The sequence below is a fragment of the Siniperca chuatsi genome, linkage group LG22, assembly GCF_020085105.1.
Source record: "Siniperca chuatsi isolate FFG_IHB_CAS linkage group LG22, ASM2008510v1, whole genome shotgun sequence".
In the NCBI taxonomy this organism is placed as follows: Eukaryota; Metazoa; Chordata; class Actinopteri; order Centrarchiformes; family Sinipercidae; genus Siniperca; species Siniperca chuatsi.
The window spans coordinates 3,072,326-3,096,107 of record NC_058063.1 but is presented as its reverse complement, the minus strand read 5'-3'; the positions used below and the strand labels follow the sequence as shown (position 1 = coordinate 3,096,107).

The 23,782-nt window shown below is 39.8% G+C and overlaps 2 protein-coding genes across 8 annotated transcripts in view; one reads left to right on the top strand and one right to left on the bottom strand.

Annotated features, from left to right (window-relative positions):
* The first annotated feature begins 1,967 nt into the window (after positions 1 to 1,967).
* hacd4 (3-hydroxyacyl-CoA dehydratase 4) lies at positions 1,968 to 22,457 on the top strand. 7 transcript variants are annotated; one of them, XM_044184506.1, is made up of 8 exons: positions 1,982 to 2,262; positions 3,179 to 3,247; positions 4,886 to 4,992; positions 5,136 to 5,263; positions 5,406 to 5,515; positions 19,109 to 19,215; positions 20,586 to 20,717; positions 21,404 to 22,457. In XM_044184506.1, exons 1-8 carry the CDS (start codon positions 2,201 to 2,203, stop codon positions 21,484 to 21,486), a joined length of 798 nt encoding a protein of 265 aa, XP_044040441.1. In that variant the 5' UTR covers positions 1,982 to 2,200; the 3' UTR covers positions 21,487 to 22,457. The 7 variants fall into 7 exon arrangements, with proteins under 7 accessions (XP_044040447.1, XP_044040441.1, XP_044040442.1 ...); XM_044184510.1 differs by having other exon boundaries at positions 1,987 to 2,258; positions 3,183 to 3,247; XM_044184509.1 differs by having other exon boundaries at positions 1,987 to 2,258.
* Positions 21,619 to 23,782, bottom strand: part of focad (focadhesin) — a 58,822-nt gene continuing 56,658 nt past the window's right edge. The window contains 5 exon segments of the mRNA XM_044184505.1: positions 21,619 to 22,011; positions 22,266 to 22,341; positions 22,459 to 22,710; positions 23,043 to 23,140; positions 23,537 to 23,714. Of these exon segments, the coding sequence (XP_044040440.1) occupies positions 21,938 to 22,011; positions 22,266 to 22,341; positions 22,459 to 22,710; positions 23,043 to 23,140; positions 23,537 to 23,714 (678 nt within the window). The 3' untranslated portion in view covers positions 21,619 to 21,937.

The following is a 23,782-nucleotide window of genomic DNA, read 5'->3' as shown; positions in this document are numbered from 1 at the left end:
TTATGTGTTTGGCAATCCATGAAAGACTGGATACAGAAATGTTAAAAGACTTCATGTATTATTGTTTTTTAACATAACAACGAATTACAACCAGAAAAGTACAATATATGCACTTTGGAATATGATTCAGTTCAAGTTTACTTGTATAGCACCATATCATACAAAAGCAGTTCAGAGTGCTTTACATAAAAACAGCATAAAACAGAAAAAAATTAGAAATAAGATAGAGACATCCATGCATACATACACATAAAATGATGATAACGAATCAATATGATGAATAACTGTTCAATTATAACAGTTACATCACTAATGTACAGTAATTTAAATGCACACACACACGTGCACATACACACAGTATGTTACATATTGAATTAAGGCTTAAGTACACTATGCAGCTTTTTAAAGTTTTATTTTATTTCATTTAGGTATAGTGCTTTTGTATTTTTCTTTATATTTGCTTTTTATAGTTACTTTTTAATTAAAGTATAAGTCCAGTGATCTTCTATATATTTCTTCTTGTCAACAAATCCCATGTGCAGAGCCAAACCAACAATGAATGTATTCTGCTAACAAATATTCTGTGAGCCATAGAGCTCCATTGTTGTCCAAAAACTATTAAAAACACGTCAATGAGCCACACTGGGTGACATGTTTCTTCATTAGCATGAACACACACACTGTAGTTTATTTTGACTCAGTCCCTCACACACCGTCCTGCTGCCCCAAACACTCACTACAGCACCACATGTGGATTCATCCGCTGCTGAAAATAGTCCCCAAGAAATGCACTGTTTCCTCCTGTAATGTTTGTTAAAAACTACAGTGTACAGGAAATTACTGAACCCTTTTTAAAAAATGAAATGATATATTTCTGAGGTGTTTTTAAAGATTTATGTCTTCAGTAGGAAACAATGGGTTTGCTGCTGAGAGCCAGGGTAGAGAAGTCAGAAGGTACTGAGAGATGGAATACGTTATTGTTGGTTTTTGTCTTTTCATGGGATTTGTTGACAAACTATATAATATCATCATCCTTATCATTTAAAGGTGGGGTATGCGATTCTAATCCAATACACATCTTTTTGTTAAATTCAGCAAATATGTCTGCTAGCTGTCCGTTCTGTGCGCGCTGAAAAAACCTCCGGTGTGTGTACACAGCCCTGGCTCTGTAAATGGGAAACACACAAAGTGGCTTGGACCGAGCCACACAACACTTTTCCAGCCATGATTTGTGTGTCAGGTAACGTTAAATGACTTGCCCACGGACATTCAGCTTATTTTTTAGTTTGCCAAGATCTGCTGCTGTTGTGATGTTAGCTACAGCAGCAGCAGAGTTGTGAGCGTCGCTGTCTGGAGCTGCTGTGCTGGCTCTGGGAAACCGTCTCGTCCTCTCTGGCTGTTAGCTTCGCAGCAGCAACTGTAGAGACAGTTTGACTTACCCACAACCTAGCTAATGTTAGTTATATTACTTGCTGTGCCATTGTTCACACTATATCATGGAATTTGTCATGGTATTGGATTTCTCCAGAATCGCATACTCCACCTTTAAACAGATTAATTTGGCTGCGCATTTTCACCTTGGGAAGTAAATTTTAAACCTGTTAAGTTGTTTTGTGTGGAAAATATCAATGTGTTTATATCTTACATGTAATGTGTGTTGTTGTGTTCCAGTTCAGTAAGCCACTGATATCTTTCATTGTCATTAACAATATTTCTACGTCAGTAACACAAATACAACAGTAGTATGTCAAGAATTTACACTTTCCCTGTAAAGTACAGTTTGAGGTTATGAGACATGCATATTTTTGGTGGTGGTGTTGGTAAAGGTATTCTGCTCAGGGCCCCAAAAGTGTTTGACTCATTCCTGCTGCTAATCCTAACATTCTAGATATGCACTGTGTGTGTGGCTCCTTGTTTCCTGCTGTTCCTTCTCTCCTGAACCTAGTTTTCTTTGAGGGGGCGGGGACTATCTGACGTCAGACTTGCACATGGAATGTCCACTTCCTACTTGCTGTAAAGTAATAACTGGAACAATCAGCCTGAGGAAGCTCTACAAAACACAGATATTGCAGCATTTTTCTGCGTGCGGTTGAAGGAGGATGACGGAAGAGGCGGGTCTCTGTTTACTTAGACAAAATGGCTGCAAGGAGCCACAAACTGCATCTGGAAAAATTATTCTTCTCAAACTAAGACAGGGATTATGAGCATCTTCTCTTACCTGCAACAAAAGGACCAAAATAAGACTTCAGAAGCAGAATGTGAGTGAGTATTGTGAGTTTTACAGCAGTGTTTGAGTTCCTGCTGTGGAATAAACAGGGCGTGTTGAGAAATGTCACGCTAATCATATACAAAGCATGATTTACTGTCATCTTTCCAAGCATTAACAGCTAAAGTACTGTAAAGAAGGCTTAGAGTTCAAATATATCTGACAGATTGATACTTATTTTGCAGGTTTTATATACAAGATGATCTCATAAAACATATGCACTTTTTAAAACTACCCAGGGTGACATATAGGACTGCTGTCTTTAAATTATTTTCTTAATTTTTTGCAGTCAGACTATATTACTAGCAACTATATAGAGTGATTAATATAATATTAGTTACGTGTTAAGCATTAAGCAAGAAACCATTCCTTGGAGGTCATATACCTTATTCCAAGGTATATAAAAGGGATCTATAGTCCTAATGAGGGTTTCATGGAGCAGATACTCAAGTTCTCTAAGGAGATTACCTGTCCCAGGTAGGGGCATGTCCAGGGAGTGGCCTGGGGGTGGCACGGTGGCATCCCTTAAATGTGATTGGTCACCCAAGGTGCCAACCCCTTATCATAAACTATGATTGGTTATCTGCCTGGTTAGGGGCGTGACCTTAGGTCGAACCAACTGTTTGACAAGTATTTTTGAATGTGCATGGTTTTCTTCTGTATGTAGTCTACTTTTGGATGTATGATTTATTTTTAAGGACTTAAAGAATAAAGTATGGAAGCTTTATATTACATTTGTATGGTGCCACTCTATTGTGTTGTGATTGGTAGGTCTATTTATCCTTTAAATTCTAATTTTAAAGTAGATATGAGAAATGGTTAATTAATGCTATTTTGACGTGTGTGTGTGTGTGTGTGTGTGTGTGTGTGTGTGTGTGTGTACACACATATTGCATGCCATCCCTGCATAAGTCAGTACCCCACTTGGGCCACCCCAGTCAAAAAACATTCTGCAGTGGTGAAAGAGTTTTCAAACCCAATGTAAGTACCAATACTTTAATGTCAAAATAATAATTTCAAGTAAAAACACATTTAAAATTTTACTGAAATAAAAGAACTACCATTTTTATATAAACAATGGATCAAATGTAATGTGAAATGTGTCGCTTAGTAACAAATCCACTGATAATTATGACCAACTCTGCAGTTTCCCTCAGTCATACACTGCTTTTTAGCCTCTTTTAGCTAATTGTTTTGATTTTGGTTCAGTCTCACTGGTCTCATTTACCTAATTTCCAGCAAAAAAAACTCTTCTAAACTCACTGTATACTACCTGCTCAGCACCAAACAGCAGACAGACACAGTTATCGACTAGCTGGTAAACATAGTAGAACATTTAGCAGCCAGATATTTCCCTCAGGAGTTGGTGGAGACCTGAGAAGGAGAAAGGAGAGTGTATATTGGACTTGGCCTGATTTGTCAGGTAGACACAAACATGGCTCTAAATGTTGCTCTGTCTCTGCTGGATGTGTAAATAGCCAACTGTTTGCTTACACATTTGCCATAACAACTTTATAAGGTGGTACTATGTCAGATGTTGTGTTTACAGCTTATTGTGCTGTCCCAAAAGGGCCAAAAAAAAGTTATTGCTGTTCCTTTAGGTAACCCCTTGAATGCAGACTTAGAAGAAGTACCAGTTCAATGACGTAACTACACCCACAAGTAAAAGTCCTGCACACACAAAAAATTGTACCTAAGTAAAAGTACTTAAGTATTAGCCTAGCTTAGCATAAAGACTGGACAGGACAGTCTAAAGTTCAGAAATACGACTACCAACATATCTAAAGCTAATTAGCACATTGTGTCTTGTTTGTATAATCTGTACTCAAAAAGAAAAGTAAAAATAACACATTTGTGGTGAGTTGTGGTGTAACTATTTCTTGATTGGGTGCAGTGAATTCCTGGAGAAAGTTAGTCTTCCAGTTTGTGCTCCATTAAGCTAAGCCAATCACCTACTGGCTCCAGCTCTGTATTAACACACCATGAGAGTAGTACTGACCTTCTCATCTGACTCTCAGCAAGAAAGTGAATAAGTGTATTTTTTAACTATTATGAAAAATGACTCAGAGTGTTAAATTGTTGATAAGTTAATGTGTAAGCAGCATGTTAATGTTGTCGAATGTAGTGGTGTTACCATCAGCCTAAATTACTTTAGCTATAAGATAAATGTAATGAACTGAAAAAGTACAGTACTTTCCTCAGAAATGTAGCAGTAAAAAGTCAAACAAATCAGAAATGCTTGAAAGTACATTAAAGTTATACTTAATTAAAGGATTTTAGCAAATGTACTTTCCATCTGTGTTTCCATGTAATTTAATTTACTCAAAATATTTCCAGTTAGATGATTTACAAGAATATTATAATCAAAGTGCATCAACGTTTGCAGTTCTACAGTAAACAGATCCTTCTGACATTTTGACCAGCACAGGTGTAACTAATAACATTAACGATGGCTCTGTTCCACTTACTGTGCCAGTGGGCTGTGCCAGGAAGTTGGTGATAATAACTGGTTGCACCTGTGCAAGGGAAGATGTCCAGAATGTGAGAGGCCCATAATAAATTAACAAAAACCAAACGCCAATTTTGATAACCTGGTCTGTGCACTTTTTTGTCTTACAGGCTCAGCTTCAGGCTTGCCTACATTTTCTCGTATAACCTGTTCCAGTTCTGTGGACACACATGGATACTGGCTAATACCATAGCCAGGTTTCTCACATTTGGTCAAGGTAAAGTTTATCAAAGCAAAACATTTTAAGCTTTTTTTTTTTATCTCAATATGAAAGACCAGCTCTTGAAATCATTACTGGTTTTAAGTCATGAGAGCCATGGCATATATTAGTATGATAAAATATAATATTTCACTTTACAGATGCCTTAGCAGACACATTTTATTCAGTTGGCTTTGTGATGAGTCTGTGCCAGCTGCTCTCCATCCTGGAGCTTTTCCATATCGCAGATGGGATTGAGAAAGCCAGACTCCTCCCTCGCTTCGTCCAAGTGTGTATCACTGCTCAACCTCTTGATGGAATTTCATTATTAATCATGTGGATGTTATAAAATGCTAAAATGTGTAATCAAGAGTTTTTTATCCTTTTGAAACGGTTGGTGGATTAGTTGGTGCATGCTATCTGTTTTTCAGGTTATGGAGAAGAACCTCGTGCTGATCATGGTCATCATGCTGGAGGAGATCCAGAGTAAACCAGTCGTGTGTGTACAGTTGTTCTTGTGGAACATTCTGGACCTCATACGGTATGCATATCACTTATTTGTCTCTTCATTTCACTTCATCCATCCTGTTTGCAGTTTTTGCGATATTACACGAATGCAGGAGCACCAGCTGTACTTCTGTCAGATTCTTTACATGGCCAAAATATTGTTTGTTTTTTCCCCACTGGCAACAGTTCCCAAGGATAATTATGGAAGTCAGTCGGGGTGTCTATTTATGTGTCGAATAGTCCAAAGCAAGATGTCTTGACAATTAGGCAGTTCTCAGTGCGTTGCACCCTGACGATATTCATGGTCTTCAGAGGATGAATTCATTTCATTTTTGGACAAACCATGGTATTTTATTGTGCCACCCTCTCACCAACAATAGCAAAATCATCCGCATGGCCGGATTAACCTGTTAGGCTCCAAAGCAAAATTTGTTGTTGGGCCCCTATCATCCCCAACCACACAAAATAATTTTAGAATATCCCCCAAGTGAACACAATATATATTAAAATACAGTAATTAAGTCGTTAAAACTAGATTTTTACCACCTCCTCCTTTGTTGATATTGCACAGTAGTAGAGCAAATTTCCTAACAAATTTACAATTAATCAAATCACTAAAAGCAAAGTGCCTAAAGATTTTTTTTCCACCTGCTTTTAGCACACTTCTGTGCGGTGATTGGCTAGTACTCGTTACTTCGCTGCGTACTTGCGATTGGATGCTAGCTGTGAGCGCGATTGCCATTATATGACAGCTACAGTAGCTTGGAAAATAGCGACATGGGGCACCGAATATGATGAATTTACTGTTTATCAGAGTGTTGTTGAGTAATGGGAAATATTACTTCTCAAGTAATATGTTGACAGTTTCCCTGGTAAACACACCAACCTCCGGACCCACTCAAGTCTTCCTCCTCTCGCCGCAAGTTACTGAAAGAGGCTGTGATCAGGAGAAGCTCTGGAGGTCTCATTCATCCAGAGACAGCTGAAAACCCCTCTGCTAAGAAAGACGTAAGGAATATCCGCTTTGTTATTGTGGTCACACACTGCTTTCCTGGAGCTACGACCCCCGACATCCTCAAAAAGCTGCCCGGACTTTTGGCTTCACTCCCAACGACTATCACGAAAATCACAGTCCATGTCGGCACCAGTGACACCACCCTTCAGCAATCTGAGCTGACGAATGCAGACTTTCTCTGCCTCTTTGACCTGCTCAACAGCAGTGGAAAGCATGCTTTCATTTCCAGTACCTACACTGGGTCGTGGAATTGGCCGTTTTAGCAGGATCCTCAGCTCAGATCCTTGTAGTTCTTCTTTAGACCTAGTCTTTAGTCTGGGTCCGAGAATACCATCTGTGGAAATCAGGGACATGTTTGTATCTGATCACCTATGCATTGTTTTTAACTGTGAATTACAGGCTGCTAGTACTGTCTTATCCCGCTCGGAGTACACATGTGCCCTTAATGAGCATAGTGCCTCAAAATTCTGTACACTGTTCAATTCTCCTGGTAATGTGTTTCCCGATTCCTCCAACACCAACGATTTTGTTGATTATTTTAACTACCTGTGTTCTTCAACCTTAGATCTCATAGCTCCTCTGAAAAATAGACCAAACTCAAAGACTAGAAAACAGCCGTGGTTAAATGACAGTATTCAAAGCTGTAAAAGGAAATGCTGAAGAGCAGAACGCAGATGGACGAAATCAGGTCTCCAGGTCCACTTTATGGCTATGAAAGAGTTATTACTCCTTTATAATGGGATGGTGAAAGATGCCAGAACATGTCATTTCTCTGCACTTATTTCTGCCCATCAGCACAACCCCAGATTCCTGCCTTTTTAGATGTGGATCACCAGCTCAGGGATTCTTTGAGCAACTTTTCTGCTGTTACTCTGCCTGAACTTGTATCTAAGCAGCTTCTTGCTGCTGTGGAAAACAATAATGAAAAGTTTCAGTCTGGTTTTCATCAGCACCACATCACTGAGACAGCCCTTCTCAAAGTCACTAATGACCTTTTCATGAATGCAGATGCAGGCATGTGTTCAATTCTTGTGCTGTTGGACTTACGTGCTGCCTTTGACACAATTGATCATGGCATTCTTTTAGGTAGACTGAGGCACTGGGTGGGCATATCTCTATCATATTTGTCCAATAGGAAATTCTGTGTCGCCATTAATAACTTCGTCATCCTTTTCCCATATCAATTATGGTGTGCCTCATGGTTCAGTTCTGGGACCAATACTGTTCTCCTTATGCATGCTTCCCTTGGGTGATGTCATCCGCAGACATGGTATTTCTTTTCATTGTTATGCAGATTTTTCATTCACTGTGGTATTTTATTTCTCTCTGTGAAGCACTTTGTACTTTGTTTTGATAAGTGCTCTATAAATAGTTTTTTAATTAATAATAATAATATTATTATTATTATTATGTGACAATCATTTGATTTATGCGAAAATTTCAAGGTGTGGTATACACATGTGACATACCGGAACATGACATAATTACTGGGTGTTCTCTAGCGCCACAGAGTGGACACAGGTAGTGACATTTAACTCCTTCCTGCAGTGTCTAGAACACATGAAAATTCAGAGACCCCGACTTCCGGCAGCGACTCCGAGGCTGCGTTGCACCCTGATGTACGGTAAGGTGCAAGGGCCCGTTCATCGCTGCTTGCAGCTTTAATATATTTGTATCATTATTACATTACTTTCAGTGTCAGTAGTGGTTTGTACACTGACAGTGTCGAAAAAAGGACCTGCCACCCTCAGCTATGATCCAAGCACGCTTCGAAGTAACGAGTACTAGCCAATAACAGCAAAGTATGGCCAGACTCAGCGAAAAGTAGGTGAAAAAAAAATAACACGTGTTTGATCCATGGGTTTGACCGAGGGCGGGGCTCTCTCTCTCTCTTTCTCTCTCTCTCTCTCTCTCTCACACACACACACACACACACAGAACAGCTTAGCAGAGAGGTTGTGTTGGAGTCAGTGAAGTCAAGGTAACGTTTTAGTGATATTTCCACCTGCTTTGTCTGCAGTTGTTACAACATGCATGTTTGACATATGGTAATTCTATTAGCTTTGGAAATATATCTAGACATACAGCTACTGTATAGTGGTTGCGCTTGCAGATTTGCATATCATGGACTATTGGCCTTGGTGGAGGTATGTGCTCTCCGAGTGCCCTTCTAGTATTGAAAGGCGTTTCTGATGTTTTGTCCATGCCTTCACCTTTACATACATGCAGGCAGAATATTAGAAACAATCATTTATAAGATTTTCTTCAAAGCCAATCACCATAACATGAGAATAAGCAGTACATTCATTGACTTTTACATATAGTTTGGATTCTTATCCATATAGTGGTATTTGGTGCCGTATTCAAGTATAATATCCACCAAGTTTGGTCCATTAAGTCCTTCTACCCTGTTCTGACAACAGGAGCTTCAACAGGAGTGTGCTGCTCCAAAATGAATCAAGGAAAACATGATTTTGAGCAGCGACCAAAAGTGATGATTGTTTTTGAAGGATGAACATGTTTGTTTTGGTTTCACTTTCACTACTCTTTCCAGCATCCTAGCTTCCAAAATGGCCTAATTGTTTTTGTAGCCCTGCCACTGCGTCACCCCATAGACTGAATATAAATAAAACTATATTTATAGAGCACTTATCAAAACAAAGTACAAAGTGCTTCACAAAGAGAGAAATAAAATACCACAGTGAATGATAAAATCTAAAAGAAATAAAATACATAAAAGCAAAAAAAAACAAACAGACAGCTCAGGTAAAATCAGGATATGCTTTCGATAAAAATGTGTTTTGAGAAGAGACTTTAAAAAAGACACTGACTCAGACAACCTAATTTCTTCGGACAAGTTGTTCCAGAGCCTCGGAGCCCTGATGGCAAAAGCTCTGTCCCCCTTTGTTTTCATCCTGGACTCAGAAACAGACAGAAGACCCCTGCACAAAGATCTCAAACTACGTGAAGGTTCATAAGGGATTACAAGGTCTAAAATATAATCTGGAGCCAGGCCACGAAGAGCCTTAAAAGTAATCAGTAAGATCTTAAAATCAGTCCTAAAACAAACAGGGAGCCAACGTAAAGAGGCTGAAACAGGTGTGATGTGATCGTACCTCTTGGTCCTGGTTAAAAGCCTAGCAGCTGAGTTCTGTACAGTCTGCAGTCGTGTCAAAGTTTTTTGATTAAGACAAGTGAACAGACAATAATCAAGGCGTGAGGGGATAAAAGCATGCACAACAGTTTCTGCATCACTAAGATTTTAAATATTTTTGCAATATTTCTGAGGTGATAGAAACATGATTGAACAACTTAATGATATGTTGCTCAATACAAATTGCTGTCAAACAGGACACCAAGATTTCTTGCAACAGGCTTGATATGTTGTGACAGGTTACCAATAATTGGTAGTATTTGTTTAGTGATATGTTGTGACCCAATAACAAGGATTTCAGTTTTATTTGAGTTGAGCTGAAGAAAATTTATTGACATCCAATTTTGGTGCAGAGAACTCAGCGTACTAAGGTCAGTGGGCTTGACAGGGAGGTACAACTGTGTGTCATCCGCATAACAATGAAAAGAAATCCCATGTCTGCGGATGACATCACCCAAGGGGAGCATATATAAGGAGAACAGTATTGGACCCAGAATTGAACCGTGAGGCACACTGTGCTTGATATGGGAAAAGGATGACATGTAGTTATTAATGGTGACACAAAATTTCCTATTGGACAAATATGATGAGAACCAGTCTAGTGCAGTGCTAGATATGCCCACCCAGTGCCTTACTCAGTGTTGTGGTGTGGACAAAAGCCAGATTGGAACTTTTCAAAGTTATTATTGTTTTCCACAGCAGCAAGAAGCTGCTTAGATACAAGTTTTTCGAGAATCTTCGAAATGAAAGGCAGTTTGGAGATTGGACGATAGTTATCCAGGAGGGTGGGCTCAAGCCCAGATTTTTTTTAGGACTGGCTGGACACAAGCAGTTTTAAAGTAATCTGGGACGCAGCCAGTAGACTACCAGTAGCGAGCTGTTAAAAATAATTTGTAAAAGGGGCGAAATACAATCCATAACTTCCAATAAAAACCTATTGGATTGCTGCTCTGTAGTGACACAGTGGTGGTGCTCCAGCAGAAAATAGTTTGGCCATTTTGGAAACCAGGGGACTGAAAAGTGGGATGGAAGGGAAACTTAACGTGTTGTTGTGGATCCTTAAATTTTTTTGCTTTTTGCCGCTCAAAATCATGGTATTTTTCAGTCTTTCCGGTCTTCCTTATTCATTTTGCAGCAGTACACTCCTGGTGAAGTTCCTATTCTTGCACCAAGGAAGGAGTTAATGGACCAAACTTGGTGGATTATTACACTCGCATAGCGCAACAAGTATGACTGTGGGTAAGAATCCAAACTATCACTTTAAAATACAATTTGGAATGATATGCAGTAGACATCGTAGCTAAAAACAGAGTGTATCAAGTTTACAAATAGCACCAAATAATAAAACAAAAAGCACTATGTGCTGGCTTTGGTGACCTGGTAAATATGACTGATACTGACATATAGTTTAAAATGTGAACTGCATAGTTAGCTTAAATCAAGGGGATTGATCATAAGAGATGTGATGTGAAAACAAAATCAATAATTAGTTACAAAAAGTGCTGTGGGATGCTCTGTCTGTGACTAAAATTAACAAGCTAACTGGGTAGGAAGTTAAAGGATAGGTACAGGTTTTTTTAAAAAGTCTATTCCCTTTATTTCAGTCACGGGCAATGTCTAACAAAAGAGGTTACATTTTCACCTTAAGCCATGCAGTACGCTGTACCAAAGACGCAGCACTAGCTCCACAAATACAGCTCTATTCAAGTCTTAAGGGAGCTTAAGGGCGAAACTGATTACTGCTACTGAACCACAAAAAACATTTAAGATAATGTGCCAGAAGAATGTCCACTGTTTGATGTTGTATGTCAAGCAGGACACACTAGGGTTTGGACCCAAATACAGACACGTAGGCAGAGCAGGTACACTTCAGTAATTTAATGACAGAAAAAACACAAGGGCTTACATGGATTGCCAGGCAGGCAGAGATCAAGCCAGGAAAGGCAGTCCAACAAGGGCAAACAATTCCGATGGGTAGAAGCAAACAATCAAAACTGCAGGGAAAAGCAAACAAAGACAGTAAGTAAAACTACACAAGACACATGAAGCAGCACACCTACAAAATAAAACAGGAAACAACAAAACCCAAGACCCAAAACCATGACAGTCTGATAAATTAAGGATTTGGGGGTCCTGAACATTATCTGATCACATAAACCCAAAACTAATCAAGACTAATGCCAATCATTTACAAGGGAGAAACTGAAAATCTGTTAATAAAAGAGTTGTTATTGAGCCATACTTTCCACATTTCTTGTGGTCCTACCTTTAAATACGCTCTGGCAGGCTCATTTCAATGGCAGTGTTTTGGGACATCCTCTGATGTTGGTGGCTGAAAGAGAGGGGGGAGAGGTGATGATTTCATTAATTCCATTTCCAAATCTTAATTATTACAATCATCATTGATTTAAATGTTGACTTTAAAAAAAACCTAGAAGCAAAGAAACTAGGCAGTCAACAGTCAGCTTCAAGAAACAACAATTTGTAATACCCTGTGCCAATGCAATGTCATATGTTCCAATGAAAAGTAGGAGTTCTTAAATGAATTAACCTACTATCCTACCGTGTATCAAAGAGCATCCAGCTGTGTGATCCTCCTCCTTCTCCTCCTCATACTTCCATTTTCAGTCAGGTTAAAATGGAATAAAAAGATTTAAAAATTAGTTTGTCCTACTTTTTACCTGCAGTATAGACCCACAACATTACTATTAATGCATATGCAGGATATTGCACAAAAGTAGCAGTAATAAACTAAGAATCATATATTTTGAATACTTACATTTATTGCAAGCAAGAGACACCTATTGACAGCCAGGTTAGAAGAAAAGACATTTAGGATATTCAATACTGAACACAAATCCATGAACATGGATTGAATACTGAATAATGCTGAACCAATTTCTTTATATAAAACAGAACAATGAAGGTCATTAGAACACCATAAACACTCTACTTTCGCCATCTCTGTCTGTGGCATTGTGGAGCCACAATTTTATTGAAACTTCTACTTATGATTCCATGGCCTGGCTGCTTTTTGTCACAGCATCTAAGTGAGAAAGAAAACAAAGTGAGAAATGTAAAAAACAAAATGGTTGTCAATGTGAGTAGTAACCATAATAGCTCAAGCCACCGCCCTCCTGCCAAAATAGATTATGTAAACAAAATTATAATTATTCCTAGAATGTTGTTGCCATTGCTGTCAATCTTATAAGCTTGCCAAGGTCCAGTTGTTCTAGAATTTTTTTTTACTCTTTTACTCCTAAATTGGTACTTAAGAGCATTCTTAAGTATAATTCTTGCTGCTCATTCAACTTTTTACTATCTGCTGTTCACCAAAAGACACACAAATAGACCACAGACGTCAAATTTTTTGATGAAAGCGCAAGTATAAATTTAGGAGATGTCCAGAGATTTAATTCAGATTTAGATAATGCTTAAGTAATTGCTAAAGTAAAACATCATCTTATTTTAAAAAATTATCAGCCACAGACTGAAAAGGACACATTTCTAACAGTAGGCCTCAATGAGGAGTACATTTTGTTTGAAACTATTTTGTAAACAAAAAATCAATGTACTTGTTAGCAAACAACAAACTACTTAATAATTGAAGTATATAAATAAATAATATCATTAACACACTTGTGCGGTGCTGACCACTTCTTCTCCTTAGAGTTTGGTCTGGTGCCATCCAGTTGTGACACACATGTAGACTCAAGGGGCAGGACAGCATCTTTGAAAGTCTTTACTTATCTGTAAAATAGGAATTTGTTGGTTATTTGGACAGATGTATACAAAATAAAAGTCCAATATGATAAAACAGTAGTGTTCAAATTTTGTTTAGAACATGTCAGAGAGGGACTGACTCAACCCTACAGTCATGATTGTGGCTGCAGTCTGTGTGAGGCAATCCTGTCATGACTTAACGGTTAACAGTAATACATTCAAATCTGCATTTGCATTATTGTTTTCTCCCACTAAGTGATGTTGATACTCCCAATTCCATTAGTAAAAATTAAACATATTTAATTATTCTTAATGAGAACAACCAGCAGATCAAATGGCTAAAAATTAGCCTATGAGCATTAACACCACACACTGTATGATTTATCCGCCAACAGTCAACACCAGCTCCAACAGGCTGAAAACAGACAACTCATGGATCCCAAATCATATTAATAATCTGCCTAACAACTGTAATTTGTGCTGGCCTTGACTTTCATCACTAATCTCACCATCTGTGTAAGCAATAACATACTTAACAACCATGTTAAGTTGAAATGTTATGTTCCCAACCAAATGCCTTATACTACACATCTCTGGCATAGGTAATAAGATAATTAGAGATGGCTCAATATGGTTAAAATTCCCTGTTAGTTACTGTAAGGCTGAAACTGGATCACAATGTTCACAGTAACGTTATGCATTAATCTGTATGTTGTCTCAACTGAAGTTAATCACTAAAATAACTAACTTGAGGATGTGCTGCTGTGACAGAAGCATAATTTGTCTAAGTGTAGGCCTATATGATATTTTCACGAAGTATGGCTCACCATTTTATGACACAAAACTATGTTTCAGTAGCTTGTAGGGCTGTCAACAAATATTCTAAATTCGATTATATAATCAAATTGTAAAAAAAAAACCCATTTGATTGTGAAAATGAATATTTGATAGTGGAAAAAAAGCAGCACTACCGCAGCTGTCTGCTCGTGAGTTCTCACGTTGTACTGAATGCACTGCATGATGGACAGGAGTCACACAACGTCACTTTCATTGATTGATAATGAAATGTAGGTCAAGCTGAAACAAGCAAATAATGAAACAACAAACGTGTGGTAATTATGCTGCAGAGTTCACAACCCAACTCGGCCGCAGAGAGTTATTTGTAATGCAAGCAATCTAAAAAGCCCCATTTGGAAATACTGTTAAACTTCACCGGTAGCCCACCTTAGAAAAGATGAAAGCCGAAGGTTACCATAGTTATTTCAACTTGGATTAATTTTTATGAAAAACCGTTTTGATTATTTTGATCGGTGGACCCTTACAGACTAAAGGAATAGAAATAATCAAGAAATGGACACATATTCAGATTTTATGACCGCTTCAAAGGTAGGGAGTCAACACTGTTTTTTCTGTAAAATGAACTGAACGATTGAATTGTGGGGAATCTAAACAATCTAACGATGTGTAGCATGTCCATATTAATAAAAGTTTAGACGTATATTTGTATGCACAATCAGCTCGGTGGGTACCCGGTCGGTATGTAACTTAAATCTTTTAAAAGACTTGTTTGAAACAAATATACCTACAAGTAGTTATGTCTCTAGTTATTGGTTTGCCATCTTATGGACATAATGCACAAAAATAGATATTCAAATAGTTCGAACCTATGTGTTTTTTCAGAACGAATAATCGAACGTCATTTTTGGCCAATTTTGACAGCACTAGTAGCTTGTTTGATAATTTGGGACACACAGTTTCAGTAGTGTAGGTCCCTGCTTTCAGCAACTGATGAGGCCAAGCTTTTAAACATGGGAGAATTAAACTTGTAACAAACTTTATTAATTCTTTAGGAAGAAATTAGAACAAGTAAAGAATTAGGACAAGATAGATCTAGGGGGTGGAGTAAAGGTTCACGCTGATGACATCACACACACATCCCTTTTACTAAAACAAGAGGAAGTCTCTTGTCCAGTCTTTTTTTTCTTCAAGCCTCTTCTCATTTTCAGTGCAGACTCTTGACCAAAAGCTCTCGTGTCTCACCAGATGGCAGGCTGCGGCCTGTCTGTCCTGACTTCAGAGCAACCGAACCCCGAGACACACCGAACATGTTGGAGGCCTCCGATATCCAGCAACTAGTGCGTGTCCTAACACAACAAAAGTTCAAACAGAAATAAACTCTGGATTCTGCGTACCCAGCCACGTGGTGCCTGCAGAGAAAGTGAGACAGAGAGAGAGACAAAAAGACAAACTAACTCTGAGTTGTAAGCAATATTCACTGCCACTAAATGTCGCACTAGAGCACCAGCATCTCAGACCAAAACAAATGGGCACTATGGCGCACCAGACTGGATTGAGAACAACAGTAATTTTACCTTGCAGATCATCGTAAAACACACTCATTCAAACTGGACAGAAAAAAAAATTTAACTCACCAAAACCATCTTTATTAGTCTTTCCACTGTTCCAACAATCACCAACTCTGGCTCGGTCAAAATAAACCCTGTGCTGAAGTTAATGCATTCAGCATTAAATTCATCTCCACACTACCTTCCATTTCAAATAGACATACGGCTCAGAAGGAATGGAAGAAGAAAATCATTGCGAGGTAATGCAAAAGTATTGTGAGGTAACGCAAAACATATTGCGAGGGAATGCAAAAGCAGTCCTCAAAAAATTCTCACCGTGACCTTTAAGGGGTTCCGTACCCTTCAATATAATCATGATCGTAAAGTAGCCTGTTTCACTCATGCTTCCCTGCTATCTATGTGTGAAAAACTGTTTGAACTTTGAGTCCTTGTCTGAGTCCTGCTTTTGGGTCTTGAGCTTTCTTAAAACAGTACAGAACGATCTGGCCAAAACATGGACCCAACAAGCTCAGACCCGGAAACGGGAAGCATGCAGAGAGCGATCTCCAGTCAAGGAGAATTACTGGGGCATCATGAGCAACTTCTCAACAATGTCCTAGCTGACGGAAACCAAACTACGAGTAACCAACTAATGCAATTATCAAATCACATTGCTACGCTAACCTCTGAACTCGCCTCATCTGTACCTGCAGTTCCTTCTGTTTCGCCGGTTTACTGTGGTCAGCCAGGTCACTTCTGTGCTTCATGCCCTGTTTGCCTAAAAGACTAGGCTCACACGTAAGGGTGCTGTTGAGCCAGACAAATTTTTCTACCCCACTGAGACCAAAAATGCAGATTCAGGCCACCATCTCTCGTCTTATCCTCTTCATGCTCTGATAGACTCGGGTGCAGATGATAGTTCTTTAGGTTTTCCTTAAAGATTTAGCACTCTCCCTGCCACCACACCGCCCCTACAACTGCGCTACTGATATTCTTCCAGGCGCTCCGTTACCCACAAGTAAACTGTATAACCTCTCCCCTCCTAAAAGAGATGCTATGGAAAAGTATATCAATGAATCTTTGGCTGCAGGCTTAATTCGACCTTCTTCCTCTTCTGTCGGGCTGGTTTTTCTTTGTAGAAAAGAAAGATCACACACTTTTCCCCTGCATAGATTACCGTGAGTTGAACAACATCACTATGAAAAACAAAAACCCTCTGCCATTAATCAGTTCTGCTTTTGAACCTCTCCATGGTGCCACTATCTTCACTAAATTGGAACTACGGAATTCATACCACCTGGTCCAGATCAAGGAAGGACATGAATGGTTGGTGATAATTCTCTGTAGGGTCGTCACTGCAAGACATTTGACTTTGACATTACAGAGTAATTTAATACATTGTTAATATAAAAAATAACAACGATTAGTGCAGCTTTCAAATCAAGCCAAGATGCTAAAATTGAGGTTCAAGCACTCTCCTCTTAGAGCTTGTTAAAAGTCTGGCTGCAGAATTCTGCACTAACTGGTTGTTCAAGTCAGGTTGAATATATACAAATTGGCATGTGCATAGAGTTGCAGCAATATCATAGATTACAGTGAAAATTAGTGTTAGAATGGTCTTTCTACAAGATACAGCGAGAACTGGCAAGTGTAATGGTCAACAGAGGCATGTCTTACTATGATAAATAAAAGGTTATGCTTACTTACTGATCCAATCAGGGCCCCCTCCCCCGTCTCCAGTTGGTACAAAATGCTGTTGCTCAACTCGTTACCAGGACAAAGAGGCATGATTACATCGCCCCTGTGCTTGCCTCCCTACACTGGCTCCCTAGATTTCAAATTGATTTTAAAATGTTATTGCTCACTTTTAACGACTTAAACGGCCTTGCCCCTAAATACATCTCTGATTTATTGACCTGGTATGTGCCCTCTGGACCATTGAGATCCGCAGATGGAGCCCTGCTGGTTACTCAGAATCAGAATCAGAAATACTTTATTGATCCCCGTAGGGAAACTCTTTGTTACAGTAGCTCGTCTTTACGTCAGTGCACACAGGAGAAAACGATATTATACACTATAAACAGGTCAGAAATAAATTAAGTAACATGTTGGTATAAGTATAAGATAAACTAAGTGTCGAGTACCAAGTGGGTTTACTGGTAGATGGTGAAGTACAGTATAAATACAATGTCACTAATTATGTAATAAATAATAGTAAAAGCGGAGGTGCATGTACTGTCGAGAGTAATTGAGGTATATCCGTAACAGTAAATAAGAAAAACTAACAAGGGAAAACTAATATTGCACTTGAGTAGTAAACAGAATATTGCACAATTATTATTAATTATGGCGGAGATGTAATGCTCAATGTCCAGTTTAGTGACCTAGGGTCAAACAGACTAATCCTTAGAGGGAGGAGTTAAATAGTTTGATGGCCACAGGCAGGAATGACTTCCTGTGGCGCTCTGTGGTGCTCTTTGGTGGGATGAGTCTTCCGCTGAAGGTGCTCCTTTGTTTAGCCAGCACGTCATGGAGCGGGTGGGAGACACTGTCCAAGATGGCGTGTAGTTTGGCCAGCATCCTCCTCTCTGACACCACCGCCAGAGAGTCCAGCTCCACCCCACAATGTTACTGGCCTTACGGATCAGTTTGTTCAGTCTGTTTGCGTCCGCTACCTTTAACCTGCTGCCCCAGCATGCAACAGCATACAGGATAGCACTGGCCACCACAGACTCATAGAACATCTTCAGCATTGTCCGGCAGATGTTGAAGGACCTCAGCCTCCTCAGGAAATAGAGGCGGCTCTGGCCCTTCCTGTAAACAGCCTGAGTGTTCTTGGTCCAGTCCAGTTTATTATCCAAGTGTACTCCCAGGTACTTGTAGTCCTCCACAATGTCCACACTGACCCCCTGGATGGAAACCGGGGTCACTGGTGCCTTGGCCCTCCGTAGATCCACAATCAGCTCCTTTGACTTTGTCGCATTGAGCTGCAGATGGTTCTGCTCGCAGATGGTACTCCCCGGTCACAGTTTGTGACAAAGGGGAATTGGGCTTTTGCTATTAGAGCCCCCACACTATGGAACTCTCAGCCTACTGAACTCAGACACACTAAGTCTGTTTTTATTTATACTGTTATTATTTGATCTTATTCATTTTATTGTCTTTACTTCCTCTGTGCTTATGTCCTTATTCTCATTTTATCTGCCTTGTCTGGTTTTATTTATTTTATTTTTGTAAAGCACTTTGTACCATTGTTTAAAAAAGTGCTATATGAATAAAGTTTATTATATTATTATTATAATCAACTGTCAGTTATCGTGTAATAGTATGCCATTATGCCCTTAGTTGGAAACCTCAGTTAACATTTTGATGTGTACTGTTTGATGACAGGTACCCACATGAGCTGATGTGTGTTATTGATACACCCTCCATCGCCATGCTGTGGACTCGCTACACACTCTGGATCCCCTTATACATCCTGTCAGTGGCCACTGAAGGTGACTAAATCATTTTATTAACTTTTTTATTATTAACAGTTTTACAAAAACGAATGGCTAAGCATGCTTCAGACTGAATCTCATTATATTTAGGATCATAAATGGGCAGTTATACTGTAGCTGACCTCACACATGTTGAACAATATAGGCTGCTTTAATGTTTCAAAGACTGGTATTGCATAAGGGAAGTACTGTGAGCATACAGGAAATTAGTTGGCAAAGCAGAGCTGATGATAAAATGTCAGGAAGTGTGTGAAGAAAGCACATTCCAGCCTCTGCTGAGTGCGTGTTAGGGAACACATTCGCTGCAAGCAAACATACACTACAGACAGCTGTGAAGCTCTAGTATATCAGTAACACACAGGCAGTAGTCAGATAACTACTCCAACTGGCACAGTGTGTGTCCCCTCCACTCAAAAATGTGTTTTTCTTATGTTTCAGTCCTCTAAAATGTCAGACCTTGACTTTACTGACTGATCTGTGCAAAGTTTGTCACTAGAGAAGTGTTTTCACATTCCTCTACTGAAGGGGGAGACGTCTGTTTAGTTCCCTAAAATCTGAGATTCAAACGGACTTCGGGGAAGCTAGATTTGGGACGTCACAAATTCGAAAGCCAATCGCAACGCCACTGGCAAAGAAACCTGAAACCTCCAGCGCAGAGCGGACTTGTCAGTGCTGAGAGCGAGTTTGCACTAAGTCAGCGTAGTGAAAGTTTTGACAGCAAACATGGTAGAGTGTGCAGTTTCTGGATGTAAACCGGACCCTGGAGCTTCCTTCCCCTATCTACTAACGTTACGTAATAACAATGTGAACACACTGTAACTTCGTAGCAGATATTATTGTATGTGTCACAACCACTAACGCTGTCAGCCACTGCCAGTTGCAAGCTAACAACATAAACAAATAAAAGATGCTAACTACACTTACCTTTCTGATGCGTCTGCTAGTTGACGATTTTGGTGCACAACAGACTCCTCATCTGGGTCTGACTGAGGCTCAAACATGTACGGCTGAATCTCTCCGATGTTTCCTCTAACTCTAGCCATCTTGAGGCGCACCGCTCTCTCACCATGGATGTATGTCTCTCACCCACATCCATGCTCTCACCGGCACCGGTCAACCTAACACGCAGCGGTGGTGGGCGGGGCATTCAGAGATCCAGAATTCCTCACTGAGGGAGAAAGAGTAATGTGCTTCCAGCCCTTTTCAGAGTTTTTTAAAAACTTTTTAAGTGGGATAACCATGTCAAACAAAATATTAGTCACAGCAGAGTATGTTTACATACTTTAAAATGTGTCCAGAGGGGAACTTTAAGTATTAAAACCATTTACATTTTTGTTGCGGCATGAGTGTTTCTTTGTCTTTCTCAGGTGTCACTATATACCAGGCCCTGCCTTATGTTGAGCCAACATCACCAAACTCATCCCTGTTAAATTCAACAGTGTCAACGCACATTCACATCCCCTTCCTCCTGATGGTCTACCTGTCTGTTCTTGCTCTTGGTAAGATGAGTTAGAAAACGTTGAGACTGAAAACAGCACTGTGTTAAAACAACACAAGGGGGTGCATTGGTGAGGACAGTTTGGGTAACAGACCCAAGAGTTCAAAAGGCTTATCCAAAACTCTGTACAGTGGTTTATAAACAGCGGCACTGTTACTGGCTGGGGGCTACACACCGCTGCCAAAAAATTAACGCCCGAAACGTCCCAAACACAGCAAAATAAGAAAATATAGGCAGAGGGCAGATAGAGACACCGCCACACACTTCTAGTGGGTCATAAGTGATGATTGAGAGGGATTATTTTTGTATGAGTCTATACATTGTTTTTTTGGAAAATCCTACTCATTCTCCCTTTAACAAAGCCAGAAATCAGCTGTGTTTAGAATAATTGAGTTGTGGCTCTTCATGCTTCAACATGTAGCAACTCCAAACAAAGTTTACTACCAGTACCTGTTAACACCATTTAGTTTTACTTGGGACACTGTTTTACGCCTACAGCAAGTATTATTTTATGCAGCTAAATTTAGACTTTATATATTTAGACAATATCTGCACAAAGACAATTCTGTAATGACCATCTTTTTGCAGCTGTTAGATTTGTGCCATAAATATAAAATTACTATAGACACACTGTGCACAGTTTTGTTTGTTTTTTCTGACTTTCTAACATTAGTGTTGTCTTTTTAGGGGCCTCTGTAACAGTCTGGCAACTGCTGAAGGAGAGACAACACCACCTGGAGAAATGGAACAAGAAGATGAAAAGGAAGTGACACCGTAAATCAAAAGACTGAATGTTTGGATGGTTTAAGTCTTTCAGGAACAATCTCTGAAGTTCATATTTTTTAAAAGACAATGGGGAGAAAGATCTTGAACTCAAGAGCCACAAAATCAAATTCACACCATTAAATGTTTGATGAACTTTTACTGGGCATATATTGTTTTGACAGAGCACATTCCTCTTGACGTTGTCATTCTCATATGTGATTGAAGTAGAGCTACAATGGCAGTGCAGTTTCTGTTTAAGCTCATAAATGTAAAAAGTCCACGGTGCTGCAGTAAGCCTCAGCTGTCTCCACACGTTCAGAGTCATCACTGTATGTCCTCCATGTCCAACAGTCAGAGACAGGAAAGATGTAACTTGAGTGTGTTAAAGCTCCAGCCATGTTTTTGTGAAGAACCTCTGAATGTGCTGCCATGGTAACAGTGTGTTGGCCCCCCTGGCTACCAGCCGTATGCTCTGGTCCACACAGCTTTCTTCTTGAACTCAGCAGAGGACTTCAGGGCCAACAGGGCAGCTGAAACGATACACAAGGACGATCAGATAAACCACTCTGCACTGCAGTTTATAATCAAACAAGGAGTTTTCATTTGTGCCATGAATGTTGTTTGCTCTTGTGAATGTAAACGTAAGAGGAAAGACAGGCTGTGTGTTTCAGGTTCTACCTGTATGGGTTTCGGCTAGCTACTGTCAACTGATGTTTCTGTGTGTGTGTGATGTTCTGTGGCTCAATTTTAAAACTGTGTATTGTATGTGTATTTTTTTTTTTACCTTTGGCTGTGCTGATGGTTGTGGCCGACAGACTCTGTTCAGGACCTTCTGTGATACTGAGAAGCCAGTCTATGAACTGAGACACACACACACACACACACACAGGTTGTCTCATCTTGTTCGGCTCTAACAAACTGACCCATAACTTAGTCATTGTTTTTCAAATTAAAATACACTAATCAAACACACTAACCTTGTGTGTCTGGCTGCTCCAGGGCTCTTTGTCCAGAAGCAGAGGCAGGCTGTGGGACATTCCCAGCAGGCACTGCGACAGGGCGTGGACAGTGAATGACTCCTCACCGTACAGACTGTGTTGTAGAGTTTGGGGCTTGGAGCCAGGCTGCCATGGGAACCACTGGGCCCTAATGCCAAGGAGGAGGGGCATGAAGTGGTCACCCCAGGAAACTACAGCAGCAGCAAAAACCTGGAACAGGAAGTCTGTGGCCTGCAGAAAAATAAAGGAAATCTATGTTCAGCTTAAAAAAAACAACATATAGACCCATACAAAAATATTTTGACCCACTAGAAGTGTGTGGCGGTGTCTGTATATATATATATATATGTGTGTTTTTAGTCAAACAATATGTTATACATATTAGTGGTTGCGCTTGCAGATTTGCATATCATAGAAGACTGGACTATTCTCGAGGAGCCCTTAACTCTCACCTATATCCTGAAACAGAGTTTTTAACATATGGACAGTCATCTCTGGCATATGACAACAACACACTGAAAGCTCTAGAAATACCAGTTTGCCAGCACGGCTAAGAAACATACCAGTTTGGTGTCTCCACACGTGACGGAGGTCGCCCCATAGGCAACATTTCGGATGTGTCCCATCAGCTCCAGGAGCCACTCCATTCGTTTCAAAACGCCTATAACAAAGAACAAACCATATCAACATGTGGACTCACTCAGAAGTGGACAATAACATACAGTAAAACTATGACACAGGTATTGTACTGCATGAAGAGAAAAAAACATACAAAGAAACACACTAGGAGGCATACTATGTGTTGTCTTGCTAATAAATCAATCATTAAAACCATTTTATTTGAAATTCTCGACTTTGGTGCCACCTAGTGATCGCATCAGCAAAAGCCAGACAGTATTTTCTACTTTAGTTTTTACTTTTGAAAACTTGGATGGATATATTTTCTTCCACAGTATTTATTTACAACTTGACAGATTTTCACCCCTTTTCCTTATATGATGTGAATGCAGCAAGAGAAGCTTTCTAGCTCCAGACGCTGACTCGTTTCTGGACTAACCTGTATTGGAGTTGGTGGCCAGGCGACACTGGTAAAAAGTCTGCAGGAGGAGCCAGCCGACTTTGCGGCTTGGCCAACTACGAAGCACACCGGCAATGATGTCATTGAGACCCAGGAGGGGAACTCTGCCTTGGGAGGTCAAGTATGCCAGGACAAAGCAGGTCTTCTCCATCTGAGACTAAAAAGTACAGAGTACAGAGCTTTTTTTGACATTTTTAAAACCACTATGTGTACAATTTTAAAATA